Source organism: Leptonychotes weddellii, chromosome 5, assembly GCF_054177405.1.
Source record: "Leptonychotes weddellii isolate Sample4059 chromosome 5, ASM5417740v2, whole genome shotgun sequence".
NCBI classification, from domain to species: Eukaryota; Metazoa; Chordata; class Mammalia; order Carnivora; family Phocidae; genus Leptonychotes; species Leptonychotes weddellii.
Genome location: NC_138373.1, coordinates 114294291 through 114314751, shown reverse-complemented (window position 1 = coordinate 114314751; position 20461 = coordinate 114294291). Strand labels below are relative to the sequence as shown.

General features: G+C 38.3%; 1 protein-coding gene across 5 annotated transcripts in view; it reads right to left on the bottom strand.

Annotated features, from left to right (window-relative positions):
* HELB (DNA helicase B) overlaps positions 1 to 20461 on the bottom strand; it is a 35591-nt gene that overhangs the window by 13476 nt on the left and 1654 nt on the right. For 3 of the 5 annotated variants that reach the window (XM_031025797.2, XM_081822022.1, XM_081822023.1), the window contains exons 2-11: positions 20032 to 20442; positions 18296 to 18465; positions 15408 to 16286; positions 12470 to 12647; positions 11191 to 11332; positions 9049 to 9203; positions 5602 to 5683; positions 4571 to 4630; positions 3156 to 3384; positions 2230 to 2373 (exon numbers count right to left, since the gene is read on the bottom strand). In XM_031025797.2, coding sequence (XP_030881657.2) covers positions 2230 to 2373; positions 3156 to 3384; positions 4571 to 4630; positions 5602 to 5683; positions 9049 to 9203; positions 11191 to 11332; positions 12470 to 12647; positions 15408 to 16286; positions 18296 to 18465; positions 20032 to 20442 — 2450 coding nt within the window. Of the gene's footprint in view, positions 1 to 1150; positions 1182 to 2229; positions 2374 to 3155; positions 3385 to 4570; positions 4631 to 5601; positions 5684 to 9048; positions 9204 to 11190; positions 11333 to 12469; positions 12648 to 15407; positions 16287 to 18295; positions 18466 to 20031; positions 20443 to 20461 lie in introns of all 5 variants that reach the window. The other 2 variants (XM_081822024.1, XM_031025799.2) reach the window with 2 other exon arrangements.

The following is a 20461-nucleotide window of genomic DNA, read 5'->3' as shown; positions in this document are numbered from 1 at the left end:
GGTGATGGGTATTAAAGAGGGCACATTCTGCACGGAGCACTGGGTGTTATGCACAAACAATGAATTATGGAACACTACATCAAAAACTAATGATGTAATGTATGGTGATTAACATAACAATAAAAAATTTTTTAAAAAAAGAATACAGTATATAATACACAGAACATACAAGATATGTGTTAATCAACTGTTTACATTATCAGTAAGGCTTCTGGTCAACAGTAGGCTATGAGTAGTTAAGTCTTTGGGAAATCAAAAATTGTAATGGATTTCTGACTATAACAAGGGGTCGCTGCCCCAAATCCCCACAGTGTCCAAGGGTCAATTGCAGTTTACTTATTGTTTCATGACTATGTCTGTCTGTCTCCTTCCTCCTCCCCACCAAATGTAATCTTCCCAGTGGCAGGTATCTTTGTTTCATGGACTGATCTAAACCAAGCACCAAGAACAGCCTAACTCAATAAATATTTGTTGAACTGAACTGAACTTGGAAGAAACAAACTACACTCATACAAGATAACAATCACGAATGTTCTCAGAGGTAAGAGATGCTATTTCAACCACAAAACAAGAGCCAGATTTAATAAAAGGAACACTTAGAGATAGTTACTACAACCTTAATCGAGTAATAAAAAGATCCCTTCATACTTCATTTGTCCAGAAATGTAAAAAAAGACTGGATTATAAATTTGAGGAAATCTCTCAGAAAATACAGCAAAATGATAATGAGATGGAAAGCAGGAGAGAGATAAGAAATTTGGATAATCAGTTCTGGAGGTTGAACATAGTAGACATTCTAGAAAGACAAAACAGAGAAAACTGAGGACAAGAAATCTTAATGAAATTATTCAAGAAAATTCCCCCAAATTGACTGATAAGAGTTTCCAGAATTACAGAGATCCCATCATAAAGATCCACGGGAGAAATTTTGCCAGGACCTCGAAGCCAGGAATATTTGTACTTCTTAACAACTGGCTGTTTTATTTTGTTTTTTGTTTTTTTTTATCCAATAGACACAGTCCACTGACTGCTTCTCTCTTGTTTTGAAAATTTAAAGCCAAATCTGCAGTCTACACTAGCAAGCAAATAGGTCAGTGCACATATCAGCATTCCATCCCGCTCTTAGCGAGAATCCTTTTATCACCCTTACCTTTATTTTCCACTTGACATCATTTCTTTATCTTCAAAAAAAAAAAAAAAAATCAGGCTGAATTGTGGGCATTTTTTTAAGTCATTTCAAATTCCTTTTGGAACTGAGATGGAGTAGGTTAATAAATAAAACACCATCTACTTAAAGAAAAAGAAAATCCCTATGCTAATTAATGTTTGCCTACCAGTAGAGGACACAGGCTAACCTAAATTTTTCCACATGCAAATGTAGGCTGATGCAGCTTCATGATTAAAGCAACACACCAACATCAAAGAGGGGCGCTCAAAACAGTGAGTTAAATAACAGAACCACAAATAGCTTATGGGAATTCAAGAGTATTAGAATGGAGCTAAGGGGCACCTGGGTGGCTCAGTCGGTTAAACATCCGACTCTTGATTTCAGCTCAGGTCATGATCTCAGGATTGTGAGATCAAGTCCCACATCAAGCTCCAAACCCAGTGTGGAGCCTGCTTAAGATTCTCTGTCTCCCTCTGCCCCCTTCTCGCCCACCCCCCCCAAAAAAAGAGTTTAAATGCAAATTGCACTAAATGCAATGTTGTGTCCAGGATTAGATCCTGGGACAGAAAAGGGGTATTAGTGGAAAACTGGCAAAATCCAAATAAAGTGTGTAGCTTAGTTAATAGTATTCTTCTAATGGTAATTTCTTAGTTTTGACAAAAACACCATAGTTGTGTAGGATGTTAACATTAGGGAAAGTTGGTTGAAGGGCACATGGGAATAGTCTGTGCTACCTTTCCAACTCTTGCATAAAACTAAAATTATTCCCAAGTAGAAAGGAGCTGCCTCACAAGAGCAAAGGCAAAGGACACATTTGTCAAAACCCATCCAGCTTTATAAATATAAATGCCTATGGAAATTATACCCCAATAAAGCTGATTATGTAACAGTAAAAAAGTAAGCTGCAAAGATAAATAAACATCACACCACCATTTATGTACGCCTTGGTAACCTTGTCTCTCATTAAATAAATAAAGGCAACAAAATCAAGAAGAAAATCATTGAAGGTACTCTATGGCTCCGAAACCTGTCCAAATAGCTTTATAAATGTCCACCGTTACCTGAAAAGTGTGGATAGTTCTTGCCCATGCATGTTTAATGTGACAATATTTCATTAGTTTTTCAAAGTCCACCGTTATTTCCAAGCCAGCTGCATTATTAATGGTCAAAGATCTTCTCTTTCCAAAAGTTACATCAGTGACATCCTATAACCAAAACAAGGAACTATTTTGTATGTTTTCAAATATGCACACTTTGTAGAGATATTCTATTTTTGTGTTGAACATAAAATAGCATGTATGTTCACAATTACTAAGAACTTTCAAAAGGCTAAAACCTACACTTGAGCACAAACTGAATACATATACACCCAAATTTTAGTAAACTTGAAACTTGACCTTAATTTGACTCTCTGGAAAACAGACAGTGTTGTCTGATTTATTCTGGAGTCTATACATTTCACTTCTTGCACTGACTATGTAAATCTGCATATACTCTTTGCAAAAAGTTTATTTTTCCTCACAGCTTGTAAAGAATAACCTCCAAGTTTAAGAGGGCATTTATACAATGAGAACAAATTCAAGGAAGCTTCTCTTGTTTCTATAGTTAAGCAGCAACCAAGGAGATGATGCTTTGCAAAATACAATAAGTGTGTCACTTTTTCCTTATTTTTGTTACCCAAGCTTTTCGAACTTATTAAAAATATGTTTCTTCACAAAGTCTTCCAGAAAATATAAGAGAAAGAAACATGTCCCAACTCATTTTATGAAGCCAGCATTATTACTCTGACACCAAAACCAGACATTACTAGATAACTACAAACCAATATCCCTCATAAACATGAATGCAAAAATACTTAGCAAAAAATTATGGAAGAATGTCAACTCTGATATGATTAGATTCTGAATCAAACCTAGGGCAATTAAAAAAAAAAACACCTATCTCTAATAGGTAAATAGGAAGGTACTATTTTTATGTTGTCACTTACCTTTGTTATAAAAAATATTTCTCCATTGCAGAGTCGAATATCACTTTCAAAGTCATGCTTATTTTTAGCAAAACCATGAGGAGTACCACTAAAGTCTTCACCACTGGCCTCTCGTTCATTACTTTCCTGACTGGGAGAGGTACTTTCAGGGAGTAACTCTGAGAGATATGCATTCCTGGTACAACAAATTTTATCACCAACTCCAAACTGAAGTCTATTCCGATGGTCTCTGGGTCAGAAAATGAGACTACGTCATCAAGGTTTGGAAAACTTCAATTTCATTTTGTTTAAGCATTAACCCCCACTCAGATCTGATCCAATTTTCAAAATGATTTCCACACTCTATCTTTACTTCACTTTTTTTCTCCAAATGTCAACAAGAAATCGGGCTCCCACAGTCATGGTCTGATTACCTATCCCCTCTGTGGCACCTCAAACCCAAAGATATATCCCAGCCAAATATTTTCAAATTAGAAATCTTGGCATAAATGCTGACATCTCTCTTGTCCTCTATATTCTAAAAGTTGCCCAAAATCTTATTGAGTCTACCTTTTAAATTCATCCTCTCCTCTCCAATCTCTCCTATCACTACCCTATTTCACGTCTTACCCCATGTACACATATTTCTAGTCTAATAATTATGACCTTATATCAGAATAGGAGCAGCAAATTAAATGCTGGTGATATACCTGTTACTGAGCTAAGTCCTTTAGAGATATTATTTCATTTCATCCTCACTACAACTCCATAAGGGAAATGCTACGTCGGTATCCTCTTTTTACATATATGGAAAAGCGAAACTGCTTGCCAAGATCAGAGTCACTGGGACACAGACTGGAAGACCTTCCGCTGGTGCTTTCTAACCCTTTGTGAGGCTATCTAAGGTGGTTTTCGTGTGTGTCTTCCCTCAACAGACAGGGAGCTCCTCCTGGAACTTCCACATCTCTAATTTCTCTGCATTTAATAAATACTAGGTGTTGATAAATGCAAGAGAAGTGAGTTAATTCTTCCTGTGTGTAAACAGAGCCACTTTTCCACACTTATATTTCTCTTATAGATGTCCACTAAGGTGCTCTCTGCGGGCATCCTGTTGCTAAGGTTCTTGGACACACCTATGTACATACTCTATTTGGAAAACATTCTGAATTCCCCACACTCAACTTGGAGAAACTGGAGGTTGCCAACTTGAAAACCACAAGGAAAACTGTATTCCTTATTTGCTTATTACACTGATTGCCACAACAGTCAGTTCTTAAACATACATATTATATTTAATTGAAGAGATCATTTGACTTCACAAATGAGAATAAAAAAGATTTTAAATATGTGGCTACAGTGATAAATGTCAAAAACAAATAAAAGGACGGTGAATAAAGGAAGGACTGTCCTGGAGCTTTCCGATCTTTAGTGCTCACTTGATTAGGTGGCCCGTGTAGTGCTTGCAACAGCAGGCGTTGATGACGTCACAGTCTTGCCTGAAACACATGAATAAGCAAGAAGCAAGGGTCACCTTAAAGGTCTCTATTTTGTGTTTATTCCTGTTACCAACGATGACAATGTACTACACGCTATAAAAAGTTTCCAGGAGTCTCTCCAGGAAAAAAGCGTTTTGTAATTTTTATCTTTTCTTTTTATAAAAAGAAAAATAGAATTTTTTAAGTAATCTCTATACCCAATGTGGGGCTTGAATTCACAACCCTGAGATCAAGAGTCCCACGCTCCACTGACTGAGCCATCCAAGTGCCTCCGTAATTTTTATCTTAATGTAAACCTTTGTTCCACTCAGATTTCATGGGAGTTTCCAAATATAGTATTTGGTAGAAAGAGCCCTATTTATTTTTTTTTAACATTTTATTTATTTATTTTGAGAGAAAGACAGTGCAAGTGGGGAGAGGGGCAGAGAGAGAGAGAGAGGGAGAGAGAGAATCCCAAGCAGGCTCCATGTTCAGCGCTCAGCACAGAGCCTGATGCGGACTGCACCACACAACCCCAAGATCATGACCTGAACCAAAATCGAGTCAGATGCTTAACCGACTGAGTCATCCAGGTGCCCTGAAAGAGCCCTGTTTAGAAACTGCCCTCGGGGCGCCTGGGTGGCTCAGTCGTTAGGCGTCTGCCTTCGGCTCAGGTCACGATCCCAGGGTCCTGGGATCGAGCCCCGCATCGGGCTCTCTGCTCGGTGGGAAGCCTGCTTCTCCCTCTCCCCCTCCCTCTGCTTGTGTTCCCTCTCTCGCTGTGTTTCTCTCTGTCAAATAAATAAAATCTTTAAAAAAAAAAAAAACAACAACAACTGCCCTCTGCCATGTCTAACAAAGAAATACCTCAAAATTAGAGAGAGAATTAGCAGTGATGAATGATGAGAGAGTCTCCCATTTAAACAGAATCTATGTAAGTTACAAGATTTAAAAGCTAGACTAAGAACATTAAAATGCTTTAAATGTGTTACCTTCTAAAGGCAATAAATTGGGATGTTTGCGCATCTTGTAGGTCATTTTCTTTGAGTAAGGTTCTAACTGCAGAATATAAATCTGGTAATTCAAGAGAAAAAAAGTTAACACAGAAAAGCACCAAATTACAACATTGTTTTGATGGAGCAAGTAACTCCGAATTCCTGCTAAGGGAGCTCCGGGAAATGGAATACAAGTTGGCCATGGGAACATCAACCTCATTTGCTACTGCAGCCAGAGCACCAGAAGAGAGAACGACGATGAGGGTTCCAGATGCCCTATCCTCAACAGGGACGTCAACCACTAGCCAGGACAGCTCCTAATCTGTAATACAACCACTCACCACTGATGGTTAGTGAATGCTGAATTTAAAATATGAGCAAGAGGACCAACTATGTAACAGAATCCCTGTAAGGTAAGACTCTCTTCTGTTTGAAGTTCTGGTGGTAGTTGAATTATAATTTGAGGATCTCTATGCTTTGCACATGCTATTTCACTGAATCTAATCTTCACAACATTCATAGGAGGCAGGTATTAGATCCAAGGTTGATATTTAATATAAAATATTGAGACACTTCCATGAAGGATGGAAAATAGCTACTCCCCAAACACCGCAATGCCCCACCCCCACCCCAACCATGTGTTTGCTACCCCTAGGACCACCAGAGCTCCCCATGATCCAGCAACTAAAAGGTTAACCCTGGCATAGGGGGCACCCATCCCAAGGGTGGCCACACCTAACCAGCTATGAAATAGCTTGACCACAAACATCGATTATATTCTAGATATAAATGTGAAGCTGAGGCTCTTGGAAGTAAAGTCATTTTCCAAATGGCGGAGGGTGGCTGGCCTCCCTTTTAGACCTGAGGTCACTGGTAATGAGGACATCCCACTTATAACCTCCCTCAAAGCGCTGAGAAGTAGACTTCCTCTAATCTGTCTTACCAATAGTACAAAAGAGTGAACATTCCTCATCAGAGAGAGAGAGAAGATATAAAAATTTGGGTAAGAGCATTTTAGGCTTTTGTGCCTTCCCCTTGTAGCAGATGAATCACAGGGGAATGAAAAAGCCCAGGCCTCGTGATGCCCTGCTCTAGGAAGACTAAATTAGTTGCTTACTGAGCCCTTCATCATTCAGATGAAGGGAAGATTCTCACTGAAAAATGGCCACTCAGCTCACCCCAGCCAACCCCTGGCCTGTCAGAGCAGGAATTTGTTTTCCTTTACACGTACGAGATCGTGCTGTTCTGGTCTTGCTTTCTTCATTCTCTGGACATCTTACAGATCAGTATGTACACTGTATTTCATTGATTCTAAGATACACATTTTTCTCACACTTCAGCATCTCTGAAGTTGTAGCCCAGCTATGAAGCCTGTATTCGGTCTTTGTACTTTGTACTTTGTAATAACGGGAATAATTTACTCAGTAACTTAATTATTAATGGAAAAGTACTATATGCCTCTCTCTAAGGAATATTTATTTAGTTCTCTTGAAGAAGGGACTAATTTGCTAGCTGAAGGTTGTAGTTAAGATGGAAAAACAGCATCAGCTGAGCTCTGCTGCCATTCTGAAACAGACCACTCTTTTTCTTAAAGTATACTCCCGATATCATAAAGAATGGGCACCAGAAATAAAACTAACGACATTTTAGGTAGATCTAAATGGAGTGGCAAGGAGGGCACATTCCTTAACCGGCTAAGTTTCATCTTTTCATCTGTACTAGTACCTACTCTTGACTAAGCTGTTGTGAGAATAAATATCACCTATTAATTATTCACAATATATTTAATAAAAAATCACAAAGCAATGTGCAGCTCATAATCCCATTTACATAAGACAGAAATAAATAATATATGTTTGTGTATGAATATAAGGTTTAAAAGGATCAACACCAAACTTACTACATAGTAAGAGTAATGGATGAGTAAGAGTAGTAGTACGCAACCTTTTGGGGGTTGCCTTGGGGGAAACAGAGAGGAAGATAACGGAAATATTCATTTTTATGTCAGACATTCCTGATTATTTGACCTTTTCTTAAGGGATAGAAATTATTTCTACAATCAAAAAAATCAAAAGGGCATTTATAGAATACTATGTATTATATGATCCTGTTTCAAAAGAGAAAAAAATTATTGTAACATGTGAATGGACCCCAACCCAAGGGAACCGCGACTATGACCCACAAAGCAGGAGAGGCTTACACATAAGGTAGTACATCATTAATTTCACATTGGAGTGAAGGTCGCTAAGTAGTTAGGATATACCCTTAAGAATGATGACTACAATATATTCTCAGTAATAATCATTTAAATCTTCACTAATTCAATTTTGAGTAAACCATTACACTATTTTAGAAAGTTTGCTGGGCGCCTGGGTGGCTCAGTCGGTTCAGTGACTGCCTTCGGCTCAGGTCATGATCCCTGAGTCCTGGGATCAAGTCCCACATCGGGCTCCCTGCTCGGCGGGGAGTCTGCTTCTCCCTCTAACCCTACCCCCTCTTGCGCTCTCTCTCTCACTCTCTCTCTCTCTCAAATAAATAAAATCTTTAAAAAAAAAAAAAAAAGAAAGAAAAAGTTTGCTAAGTATGTTTAGAATACACATAAAGATCAAAAGGTTTAATCAATTTGTAATAGATCATTTAATATCTATTATTCACGAAAAACTAACAGTTCTATAGCACCTCGAAACCGATGAGCGCCCTCAACCCTCACAACAGCTCCACGGGCAGTGTCCTATGAATCCCATTTTACAAATGGTTAAGTGATGTGACATGGGTCATACACATAAGGGAAAAGACTCTGTGCTCTTTTTGACCCTATTACGTTGTCACCCTAAGACCCCTAATTAGAAGCAATGCCTGTCCATTTTATAAGAAACAGAAAGAACTAGTAGGAACTCAACTTGGCAACAGTTTGACCAATATTTTTGGTTCACAAATGTACCCAAAATAGCAAATGTAATTTCCAATTGCTATACAAGAAAATCTTCATTAATTAGGATATGCTTTCTCCTGAATGAACTTGGATTCCTGAGGCTTTGCTTCATTTTAAACTAATCATCTACATCCGTCTATTCACTCAGTAAATACTTACTAAGCCCTTAGTGTGTATATGTCAAGAGCTTACTTCTTGGATATGTATGTGTGCATGTGTGTGTTTATATTGCATCATTAGTCCTTCCAAATTCCTTCCAGAGCATGATGTTATACGTATGATCTGTTAAGGCAGATCTGGTTACATATGTTGGGCTGGGAGAGCTTACTTCTTTACCAAATTCTAAGGTACTCTGCTTCTGATGATGAATAAATAGTTTATTTATTTCGGTGCCTAAATTTTCTACTAGCAATATTTATCTTTACCATCAAATAAAATTACAACTAGTCATTTAGTAAGTATATTATAAAACTGAAATTATAACCCTACATAATACAGAAGTTTATACTTACAAGAGTGAGGATCATTTTTCGATAACTGAGAGCTGGCATCCTCTTCTGGGAGTCTGATAAAAATAAATGTTTTATCTTGTATTGAGGCAGGGAGTGTTGGATTATCAGAGATATTCAGCTCTGCATCAAATATTGGAAATTGGCGTCTTGAGATTCTTAAGTGAAGATAAAATAACACAGCAAGAACATTAGCATCCAAAAATGTGTCTTCATATATCATCAGAGATAATGTCATTACAATAACTAATAGATAATAAATAAGATGAAAAGGCTACCCATATAGGCATTATAAATAGTAAATGAGTTATAAAATAGAATTAGCAACACCATAAAGTTACACTTACCAATCAGTCCCCTACCCCTAGCAAATTAAAAGCATTAGAAAAAACTGCCGGGGAATTTACCGTTCTGAGAACTTGACCTACTCTCCTCCAGACCAGGAAAGAACTATTCAGGGTAGGTATTATCCTCATTTCACAGGTGAGTAGCATGAGGCTTATGCAACTGCAGTGGGCTGCCCATGGCCGCAGAGGTAGAAAGCAGAGGAGCTAGGAGGCAAATCTGGGCCCTTCTGGCTCCATAAGCCCTTTCTATTTCAATGAATCTGGACTCTTTGGGGCCTTTTTCATAGGCTTACATCACACTCTTTTTCTCCTTTCTTTTGTGTATATCATACATGTGTCCTCATTTTCTCAGTTGAACCAAATATCCACATCTTCTCTTTGCGTCTATGCCCTCAACCTTCTTTTGTTCTTTTATTTCCCAAGACTAGCAAATCCTATTAGAAAACAGAGCATGGGGCAGGTGCCTTATCATAACAGAGTCTCTCCTTGGTTATCTGGAAGAAGACCAACTCCCTGAAAAGACCTAACGGCAACCTGGCTATTAAAGCTAGTGGTACCCTACTGTCATCATCAATCCTTCCCCTCAGGGTTGAAAGGGAGGAAAGGGAAGAAGGCTGTCCTTGCTGAAATATCCCAGATCCAATTCTGGGGATGCTGAGAATCACCACGGATTTCCTGTTTTGCTTCTGACCCATAACATGAAACACACTTCTAATTCTAGGAGTCCTTCCCTGCTATCACTAGGATCCTTGTGACATTAAATATTTGGTGATGACAAGAAGGAATGATGAAAGCAGCACAGCTCAAATAACATCAAAAGGGTTAATAAAAGGAATTCCTAAGTTTCAGATAAAACTGACTTCTGAGAAATCTAATGTGCTTTAGATTCTTCTGAGATTTTCAGACTTTAAAGTGACGAATCATCTACCAACCTCCCCCAAACGAGGTGGCCTTTAGGTAGGAGCAGGAGGGTTAGACAAAAAGAATATTCCACATCCAACTGCATTCTTTTGCTTAATGTCTTGATATGAACCTACAACATCCTACTCTATCCCTGTCAATCCTTCCTATATTCCTACAGTCCTATCCAGGGCAGACAGGGGCATAGAGAAAGGACATTCTGAATGTTCTAATTTCTGCTGAATCCAACCAAGAAAATGTTTGAGCAACAAAAACAACATTTTGTAAAAGAATGTCAAAAAACAAAGATAAATTTTGGCCCGATGAATAAAACAGTCTCTTAGAGTGATCCTCTGTAACTAGAGGATCACTCTAAAGGCATATGCAAAAACTAAGGGGAAAGAAGGATTCTTTTCTACACTAAGGGGAGTAATATGCCATGGGTGCCACCAGGATTCATCAAGGAATATAATACCATATTCCCTTTTTGGGGGGGGGGCCTTGGGGCTCCCCTTACAAAAATTAGGGGATAATTCTTCCTCATTCTCCCTTGAACTCTAATGAACTCATTTCCAACTCTCTGTTTCCCTTAGGCTTATTCTAGGCTTTAAGCTTGATGCAACTTTAATTCACATATATACTTTTTAAATCAGGAAAACACATTCACTTAAATTTCAATAATAATTCATGCTGGACCAGTAATGAAAAACATTATTTTTGTTTTTCTAACTGTGGGGCAAAAGGTCCGTATATACCTGAAGGCTAGAATAAGTTTGCTAGAAGGGCACAGGAAATGTACTGCACTTAACTGTCCTAATTCAAAAACTAATAGATATGTTTTTTACTTTTTATTTCTAATACAACAGAGAGAAAATGCAAAATTTTCATTATACTATACCTTGTGGCATTGTTGACAATTAGCTCAGATTCTGCTCTATGGTTTTTCTTTAGTTCAATAGCACAATTTCTTGACTTAAGAGTCTCAAAAAGATCTATCAGCAAGTTACCAGGTTCGATGCTGGGCAACTGTCTAATATCACCTAAAAGGAGAATAAGATATAGCAGGTTTTCGGTAAGAGGGTTCCTGAAATTTAGAAGTTGTTTTTATTTCTCCCTACTGATATATGCTATGATTATAAAGATTTATTCTAAGAAAAAAGCCCCCCCAAAATTACTTAAGAACATTAACTCTTTAAAAATGTTATTTAACAACAACAAAGCATTCAGAGTAAACAGTATGAGATATAAAAAACAGTGATAACACAGTAAGGTACAATCTGAATTGAACTTCCTTCATACCTATAACCCCAGGCAAACTGTGTAGGGGCATATATTTTAGAGAAAAACAGGCCTTAGAATCTTAGGTATATGGTATTCAGCCACCTACTCAGTCTTGCTCAACGTCTTAGTAGACCTGGAAGAATCTATGGCCTCAAATAAATAAAATAAACATATAAAATACAAAATAAACAAACCCAACATATTTGATAATAGATAAATTCCTGTAATATAATGATAATGTTTGGCTCTGTTAGAAATCTCTTGAAACAAACCAACCCTGGAGTGAAAAAAACAACTCTTCTCAGTGGAAACTGGGGGAATGCTTAAGCCATTAACAGAATCAAATGTTTATAGCACGTCCTCAAAGACCTAAGAGAATTATCTGTATACAATTTGATTCTCACAATATGATTCTCTATGAAATCATAGTCTACAGACCAGTAGTACCCAACAGAATCTAACTAAATCTTACCAGAATGGGAAAGGATTTAAGAGGCTACTGATATCTAGCTTGAGTTATTAGCTGAAAATCATAAATTCACTCCCAAGTGGTCTATAATTCAGACTTTTTATATTTCCAAATGATCTGCATTATACTTTCTAAGTGTGTGACGTTTTTACTATTTTAACAGTCATCATTTAGGTAACTAGCAGTAACCAATTACAACTCATTTCATTTCGCAGCCTGGTCTGCTAATATCCCGGCCCAAACGGAGAACCACCCAAGCTGATAGAGGGAGAGGTCAGACTGAACTCAGGGGGGCTGGGGTATGGGCTCTGAGAAACGGCTTCCCACCTGTAGGATATGGATACCAAACCAGTGAAATGGTGTAAGCAACCTACCAACTGCAATGCTTTGAACTAAACAATTAGGATTCCAACAATATTTAACTTACCAAGGATAATAAGCTTAGAAAGTTTGGAGTGCTCACACAATAACTTTAAAACCGATTTGAAGATTCTGACAGATACCAAACTTCCTTCATCCACAACCAGAACTCTAACTGAAGAAAATTTCCATGGACGGTTCTTGGCCGGGCTTTTTTTCTCCCATAAATAAAAGCTATAATTGACCTGCAAGCAAAGTATGGCATCTCTAAATTCAGGTTATAAATTTTACAAAACAAAATCTTAACAACCCATGTTATTTTAAAACAAAACTCTTAAATGGGGGAGGGAGGGAGGGTGTAGGTAAAGCCACATAGGGAAACAGCCTAAAGAACTAGAGAACACAAAAGTTCAAACTTCTTAAAACCTTAAAGGGATGGATACACAGAAAAGATAGATCAAATAAATCTAAAAACAAAAAAAGATCAAATAGTTTTTAAAAAATGTTTCTTGATAAGTACTATGTGTGTTTACTGTAAAAGCTTCACACACAGCACTATTGCACTGCCAAATAAATAAATAAATAAATCTAAATAAATAAATAAATAAATAAATAAATAAATAAATAAATAAAATACAGATGAGGAGAAAAATTTGGAAAATAAAACCAGAGATTAAATATTTTGGTATACATCATTCCCAAAATGTTTCTATGTTGTAAGTATGTACGTATACACTATATACATACACAGATTTCTTAAATGGTATCATATCTTTTTAAAATTTTTCTACTGAAGCTAGATTCAACATGTCTATTAAGTAAAAGCCTTCATGTTTTCCACCCAAATGCACCAATTCCCTTCAGCAAAACCCACATTCTCTCAATAGCCTTGTCTCAAAAGAACATCTGAATCACTGCTAACTGCTTCCTTTGATTTTATATATTCACTTAGTTATCTTAGAAATGCCTGGTTGACACTTTCCACTATATTTTTAGTGCTACCAACTCAATACAGGCCCCACCTATGAGCCTAGATTATTCCCACAGCCTTACAACCACCTTCCCCTATACACTAACCCAAAATGGGATTGTCAGATAAGATATATGAATTTCAGATAAACAATAAATAACATTTTAGTGTAAGTATGTTTTGTTTTGTTTTTTTAAAGATTTTATTTATTTGTTTGACAGAGAGAGGTAGCGAGAGCAGGCACACAAGCAGGGGGAGTGGGAGAGGGAGAAGCAGGCTTCCTGCCGAGTAGGGAGCCAGATGTGGCTCGATCCCAGGACCCTGAGATCATGACCTGAGCCAAAGGCAGACGCTTCACGACTAAGCCATCCAAGTGCCCCAGTGCAAGTATGTTTGATGCAATATTTGGTACACACACACACACACACACACACAATTTTATTTTTATCTGCTCCATCTGGTAACCGGGTAACCCTAGCCCAAGGATGATAAATAAATGGCGTAAGTGCCACATCAGTGCCTTTCCTTTGGCCCTACACTCTCTTCTGACCCTAAATGTGGCTTCAGAAATATTCTCCCAGCATCCTAAGCAGATATTAAGATACTACCCATTGATCAGAGTTGGAACATAAGATGAAACTTAGTAATAATGCCTCTTCGGCTCTCCTCTTCTAAGCCAACCCTTCGGCCTAATCAGATGTGAAGGCATAATGGGAAAAATCATAAACTGATCAGAAGACTCTGCCATGAGTGAGCTACACTGATCTTCTCTAGGGCTATGTTCACTCGTGTGAAAAATACAGGTGATGCATGATGTCATTTCTGAGGTGGCCCACGGCTCTGTAATTCTCTCTCTCTTGCTTAGGATCCTAAATGGCTCCCCAATAAGCCAAGTCCAAGCTTCTTTGTTAGATAAGCAAGAACTATAATAAAGGAGGCAATTACGGCACCACAGAAAGAGCAACGAGAGGGGAGGTCACAAATCTGAATCCAAGTGCTAGCTCCACACCTGGTTACGATCTTGGGCAAGTCGTTGAATTCCCCAAATTTCAACTGGTTCTTCTGTAAAATGGAGATGATATGGCTTACTCACTTCACTGGTTTATCAAGGATTTAATGGGATATTTTGCAAACTTGAAAGTTCAAGTTCCCAGTCTAAACCAAATTCAATTTCCATTATTTTATAATACACACAATTCATTCTGATCAACGCCGTCACCTCAAAACCATCTCTACACCCTGTGATCATTCTCCTCAATGCCTGTGGAAAGGCTTTCCCCCGAAATAAAATGTCCGTCTCCTCACCTGAGCCTCTCTGTCCTGTATAGTCCAAGTCAATGATTATTGCCTTCAGAAATCTTCCAACAACTGAGTTCCTTGATCTGTAAAATGGCAGGTCAGACCTAGAAAAACCTCTCCAGTTCTTTACAAGTTCAAGATGTCATGACTTCTAACTACAGCCAAAACTATGTTTTTCAAGCATATCGATTCATTTGAAAATTGTATTACATGACTGTTGGCCAGGCATTGTTGTGGGTAAAGGAGATAAAGAACTGAACTGGATGATCAAAGTCTTCACTTCTATGGAGTTTTCCTTCTATAAAATAGAATAAAACCTTTTCCTTCCCACACAAACACTTCTCAAATAAGGTCTGTGGACCGTAACATGCTTGTAACCAGTCCCATCCCACCCAGAATAAAGCTTGTACCAGAATCTAACTGAACTACGTCATGAAGCATACACTTCAGTTTGGCTGACTTCTCTTCCATAGTAAGACTTCCTCAATGAAAGAAGCAGTCTCCTGACTGACTTTCCAGCACCAGCTCCTTCCTCCCTGCAAACTGGTCACGGTTTACAGACCGGCTGCTCTGCATGGCACTGATGTCAGTGTTCAGTGACTACAAAGCAGGGATCCCTAGGACATTCAATAAATACCTACTGTCATCAGGAAGAAATAAAAAATAAACTCATTAAATAAAGCCCGTCTTTCAGGCAAATGTTTTCTCTGTAGAAAAAAAACGGACAAAGTTTTACCTGACACAGCGTATAAGCGTTAAAACCAGTCTTCTCTCGCAATAAGCCAGCCGCTTTCCCCGTTGGTGCTGTCAGTAACACCTCTATCGCCTTGTCTGCCTTCAGGAGGCTTTGCTCGGTAAAGGTGATCCATTCTTCTGAGACATCCTGGTCTTGTTCAAAATCCTCACAAGCTTTTTTTACCTCCCTTTCTTCCAACTGCTCCATATGCTTAAAAAGATGGCTAACAATGGTGGTCTTCCCACAACCACCTTTTCCACTGATGACCGTCACGGCGTTGGAGCAAACCATTTCCAAAGCAGCCACCTGATCCTGATCCAGCTGACTTCCACTTGTTTCTACATTCACTTCACTTTCACCGTTACTGCAAACATGGTCACCACTGTCCTGTGAGTCCAGAACATCCACAGGATTTTCTAAACCCGTTTCATCCGGTTGACTTTCATTCAGTGTCTTGTCGCTTCCTGATTTCTCAGGTTTTGTAGTGTGAATTAACGCAAGCACCCTCTTGACATCGACATGTAAATGCCATGGAGGCCTCGTCATCAGGTCACATATTGAAAAGGCAATGCCTCGCTCAGCCTGGTAAAGGTCATAAAGAAAGACACAGCCCTTCTCGTATGTCACCACACCAATGTCCTTCAAAAACTTCAGAGACTGCCAAGCGTCTTGGAAGGACATATGGTCTGACAACTTAGAAGTTAAGTCAGCCTCTTCAATGCACGTGTGCCCTTGGTCTCGACATATGTGCCTCAGTTTCGAATATATTATTAATGCATTCTTCTCCAAATCACTCATCAGCTGGAGAAGAGACTTGCACTGACAAAATGATGTCCAACTCGCCTCACATTGCAAAAGCTTCAGTTCTGTGTAGGTTATCTTTAAGAAAATAAAGTTGCTTTATAAAGATTATAAATGCTGATGACTATTATCAGAATTACGTAAAAATATGTTATTTGTTAATAATTGCTTAAGTCCCAGAGGACATGTAGATCAACTAAATTTGGAGAAAAAACTGGGTACCTAATACATCACCAAGTTTTTGCTGTACTGTGAATAAAGATCTATATAAATTTATTTTCTCAAAACAATACACATACAGTTTTCAAAATCAAATAACACTATGAAGCTTATCGCAAAAGACAGGAATCCCGACTCACCCTTTCCATGCCTTATAAAGTCAACACTGTTCTAAGTACTGTTTATACTACCCTTTTTTTTTTTTCTAATTTTCAATATTTAATATTAACTCCCTCCTAGGGGAAGTCTTTCTCTACAGAAGCTCTCTCTCTTTTATACCATCACCTCCACACCTGCTTCTCCTCTTCCAATCTTTGAAAAAAAGTTATAGTATATATTTGATTAATCAATTTTCAGTAAGTCATTGTTAAATAGGATTCACAGCTGAGGACAGGATATACTACAATTATATTAACTTTTGTGTCGAACTCTTGTGTGTATAGTGAAGTTGGTGACTGCCTCACTTTCTTGGCTTGTTTAGGTTTCTACGTGCCTCTCAACAATTCTGCCCAAACTCTACTGGAGGGACACAGAACTTCCTTCACCATGATCCACTCAGAAGGTTCTCCACCAGCTCCATTTTTTTTTTTTCACAGAGACATCCCTCCTAGAGCCATCCATACATTTTATGGGCTAAAATGTGTCCCCCCAAAATTCATGTTGAAATCCTAACCTGCAAGTATGTCAAAATGTGGCCATATTTGGAGATACGGTCTTTAAACAGGTAATTAAGTTCAAATGAGGTCATTGGCTCTAACCCAGTATGACTGGTGTCCTTTTAAGAAGGGAGATTACAACAGACAGGCACAAAAGGAAGACAATGTGAAGACCCAGGGAGAAGGGTCTCCTCACGACCATGTACAAGCTAAGGAGGACTCAGAAGAAACCAACCAACCAACACCTTGATTTTGGACTTAGAGCCTCCTGAACCATGATAAAATAAATTTCTATTGTTTAAGCTACCCAGACTATGGCCTGAAGCACAGACTTAAGAGGGTTGGCAACCCCAGCCATCTAATACCTCAGTAACAGTCTATATTCTTGATGGTGGCTTCCACACCGAACAGTGGGACTTCAAGTCTCCTCTTTCCACTTGAGTCCCAGAATGTGCATTGCTCTGCCTCTCTTCTCTACTGAATATATATAATAATCTAATGTTCAATGAATTTCATTTTGCAAAACATACTGAAATCATCATCATTTTATGTAGGAAACAAATTCATTATTCCAGTATTTCTCAAATTGGGGGGAAGGGGTTCAGTAAGCATTCTTGGCGATCCAAGAATTATCTCAGAATTTTTAAATTGTATTTTCATTTGGAAAACCCACCCATAACCAAGTACTGCCAACATTTAAGTGCCGAGTTTGGTTTCCAACACCACTGAAGCCTCATAGTGCCACGCCTATTCTTGGTCTCTAATGATAAGAACAGAGGTGGATTCATATGTAAGTGATATTATTGTGCCAAATAAAAATTCCAATAGTATCATGATGTACCACATGAATAATGAAAGTTTTCAGAAGTTCAAATAGGAAAGTGAGGGATTAAAATGGATTTGCCAAATTCATAAGAACCTGTGTCTTCAGTGAGATCTATATTCACATTGCAAATGGCCATTTAGTTACCAAAGAGATGTTTCCTATTAAATTAAATTATGTAATTAAATTATTGACAATTTCAATGTCATCAATTTACTGCGTAAGAGCTACAGGTATAAGAAGTTTATAGTTGGTTCTAACACTAAAAGAAAAATCAACATTGAGGTCCATACGAATTTTTTTCCTTTGAAAGAGATGCAAAAATTGTAAAGTTTGAGAAATCCTCCCTCACACAGGATTTCTAAATGGTAAGTAAATGTCTTACTTACTTTACTAAATCCAAGTTTCCATGGATGTGTACCTAACATCTCTTCTAGGTCTTCCAACACCTCCTTAGAACCTGAGCTTAAGAGCCGTTTAAAGTGTCGAGGCAGAAGAACTGGAAGGAATTCCATTACTTTTGGAAACTGCAAAGCTGTCATTATACTTTTAAATGGAACTACAGGATAATAGGAAAGAACAAATCAAAACATACAAATGAGCTCACAGAACAACTGATGTGATGGACATTCTCCTGGAGCACAACCAGTTCCAAAAATCCAAATCAAAGAGAGACAAATAAATTTACTTTAACCAGCAAGAAAATTGATCATGTTATAACAAAGGATTTTGTACTGAAGTGGTTTTCATTATGTTCTTCAAATGCTTAGACAACCGCTTCTTAGCCTTCTGTTTCCTTTTGTAGACAATATAATCAAAGGAAAATTTGTGACTCTGTGATATAAAGATAAATTTAAAGCTAAGCATAAAAAATAAATCATTAACATATTAACCTTTATAATCATTTTTCTGACTGTAATCATGATTCTTTTGTCATTGAAGTCATTCAGTGATGTCCTGCCAAATTTATTTGATATAATTAAGAAATGAAATATTCCATTCATGTGAATGTCCAGATAACAAACCATACTAAAAAATTATTTTATACCATTTTGGACTGAAATCTTTCCAAAATGGAATACTCATATTCTTAACTTTCTCCTCTGCCTTTTTTTTTTTTTTAAGATTTCTTATTTATTTGACAGAGAGAGCGAGAGAGGGAGAGCACAAGCACGGGGAGTGGCAGGCAGAGGGAGAGGGAGAAGCAGGCTCCCCGCTGAGCAGGGACTCGATCCCAGGACCCTGGGATCATGACCTAAGCCGAAGGCAGCCACTTAACCAACTGAACCCCACAGGCGCCCCTCTCTTCTCCCTTCTTAAACAGAATAATAATTGGAACTGAATAGTTAAAAACTGAACTTTTTCGGGGTGCCTGTGTGGCTCAGTCGTTAAGCGTCTGCCTTCAGCTCAGGTCACGATCCCAGGGTCCTGGGATTGAGCCCCGCATCAGGCTCCCTGCTCGGCGGGAAGCCTGCTTCTCCCTCTCCCACTCCCCCTGCTTGTGTTCCCTCTCTCACTCTGTCTCTCTCTGTCAAATAAATAAATAAAATCTTTAAAAAAAAAAAACCGAACTTTTTCTTAATGACTCAAGGTAATCCCATGCACACAAAAGTTAGAGAGAGGGGCGCTGGGTGGCTCAGTCGTTAAGCATCTGCCTTCGGCTCAGGTCATGGTCCCAGGGTCCTGGGATCGAGCCCCACATCGGGCTCCCTGCTCGGGCTCCCTGCTCAGCGAGAAGTTTCTACCTCCCCCACACACAAGCAGGGGGATTGGGGGAGAGTTTCTACCTCCCCCACTCCCCCGCTTGTGTTCCCTCTCTCGCTGTGTCTCTCTCTGTCAAATAAATAAATAAAATCTTAAAAAAAAAAAACGGTAGAGAGAAACACAGTTTTAGAGCTGGGGAGGAACTAAAAGGGGCTTAAAGATCATCTCACCCAACCTCTCCACCGTAATGATGAGGAACCTGGAAATTATAATGACAAACGCAAAAGTAATAGAAACACATTTTCAAAAACAGATTTTAAAAAAGAATAGTATGCCAAGATACTATAGTGGTGATATCTTAAACACACTAGTCATTAAGTATTTCAATTACAATAAAACTGGATGATAAAATCACACCTACTTGTGTTTTCCACAGGGAGCCACATCTCGTTTTCTGGTAGAGACTCTTCCTGTTCATTCTGTGTAGACTTTTTTTGACCATTCCTTCCAGTTTCCTTTTGGAAAGTTCTTAATGTTTCCCTAAGATTTTCAAAGTTGAGGTTTTTAAAGCTTGATACAGCATTTACCCACGCTAAAAATTTATTTATATAATCACTGGGGAAATTACAGTCTTTAAGAAACAGGGAACAGATGTGTTTTTGATTTGGTGGTGACATATCAGACTGTAAAAAGTAAGATGGAAATCCTTGAACTTGATAGCTCCTTGATCCCATAGGTTTCACTTGCACCTTCACTCGCCACCAAGGACCCGTTACTGGAAAACGTCCAAACACGTCACATTGCTCTTGAGTGTTTTCATCAGAAATTACAACTTTAAAAAAAAAGTTAAT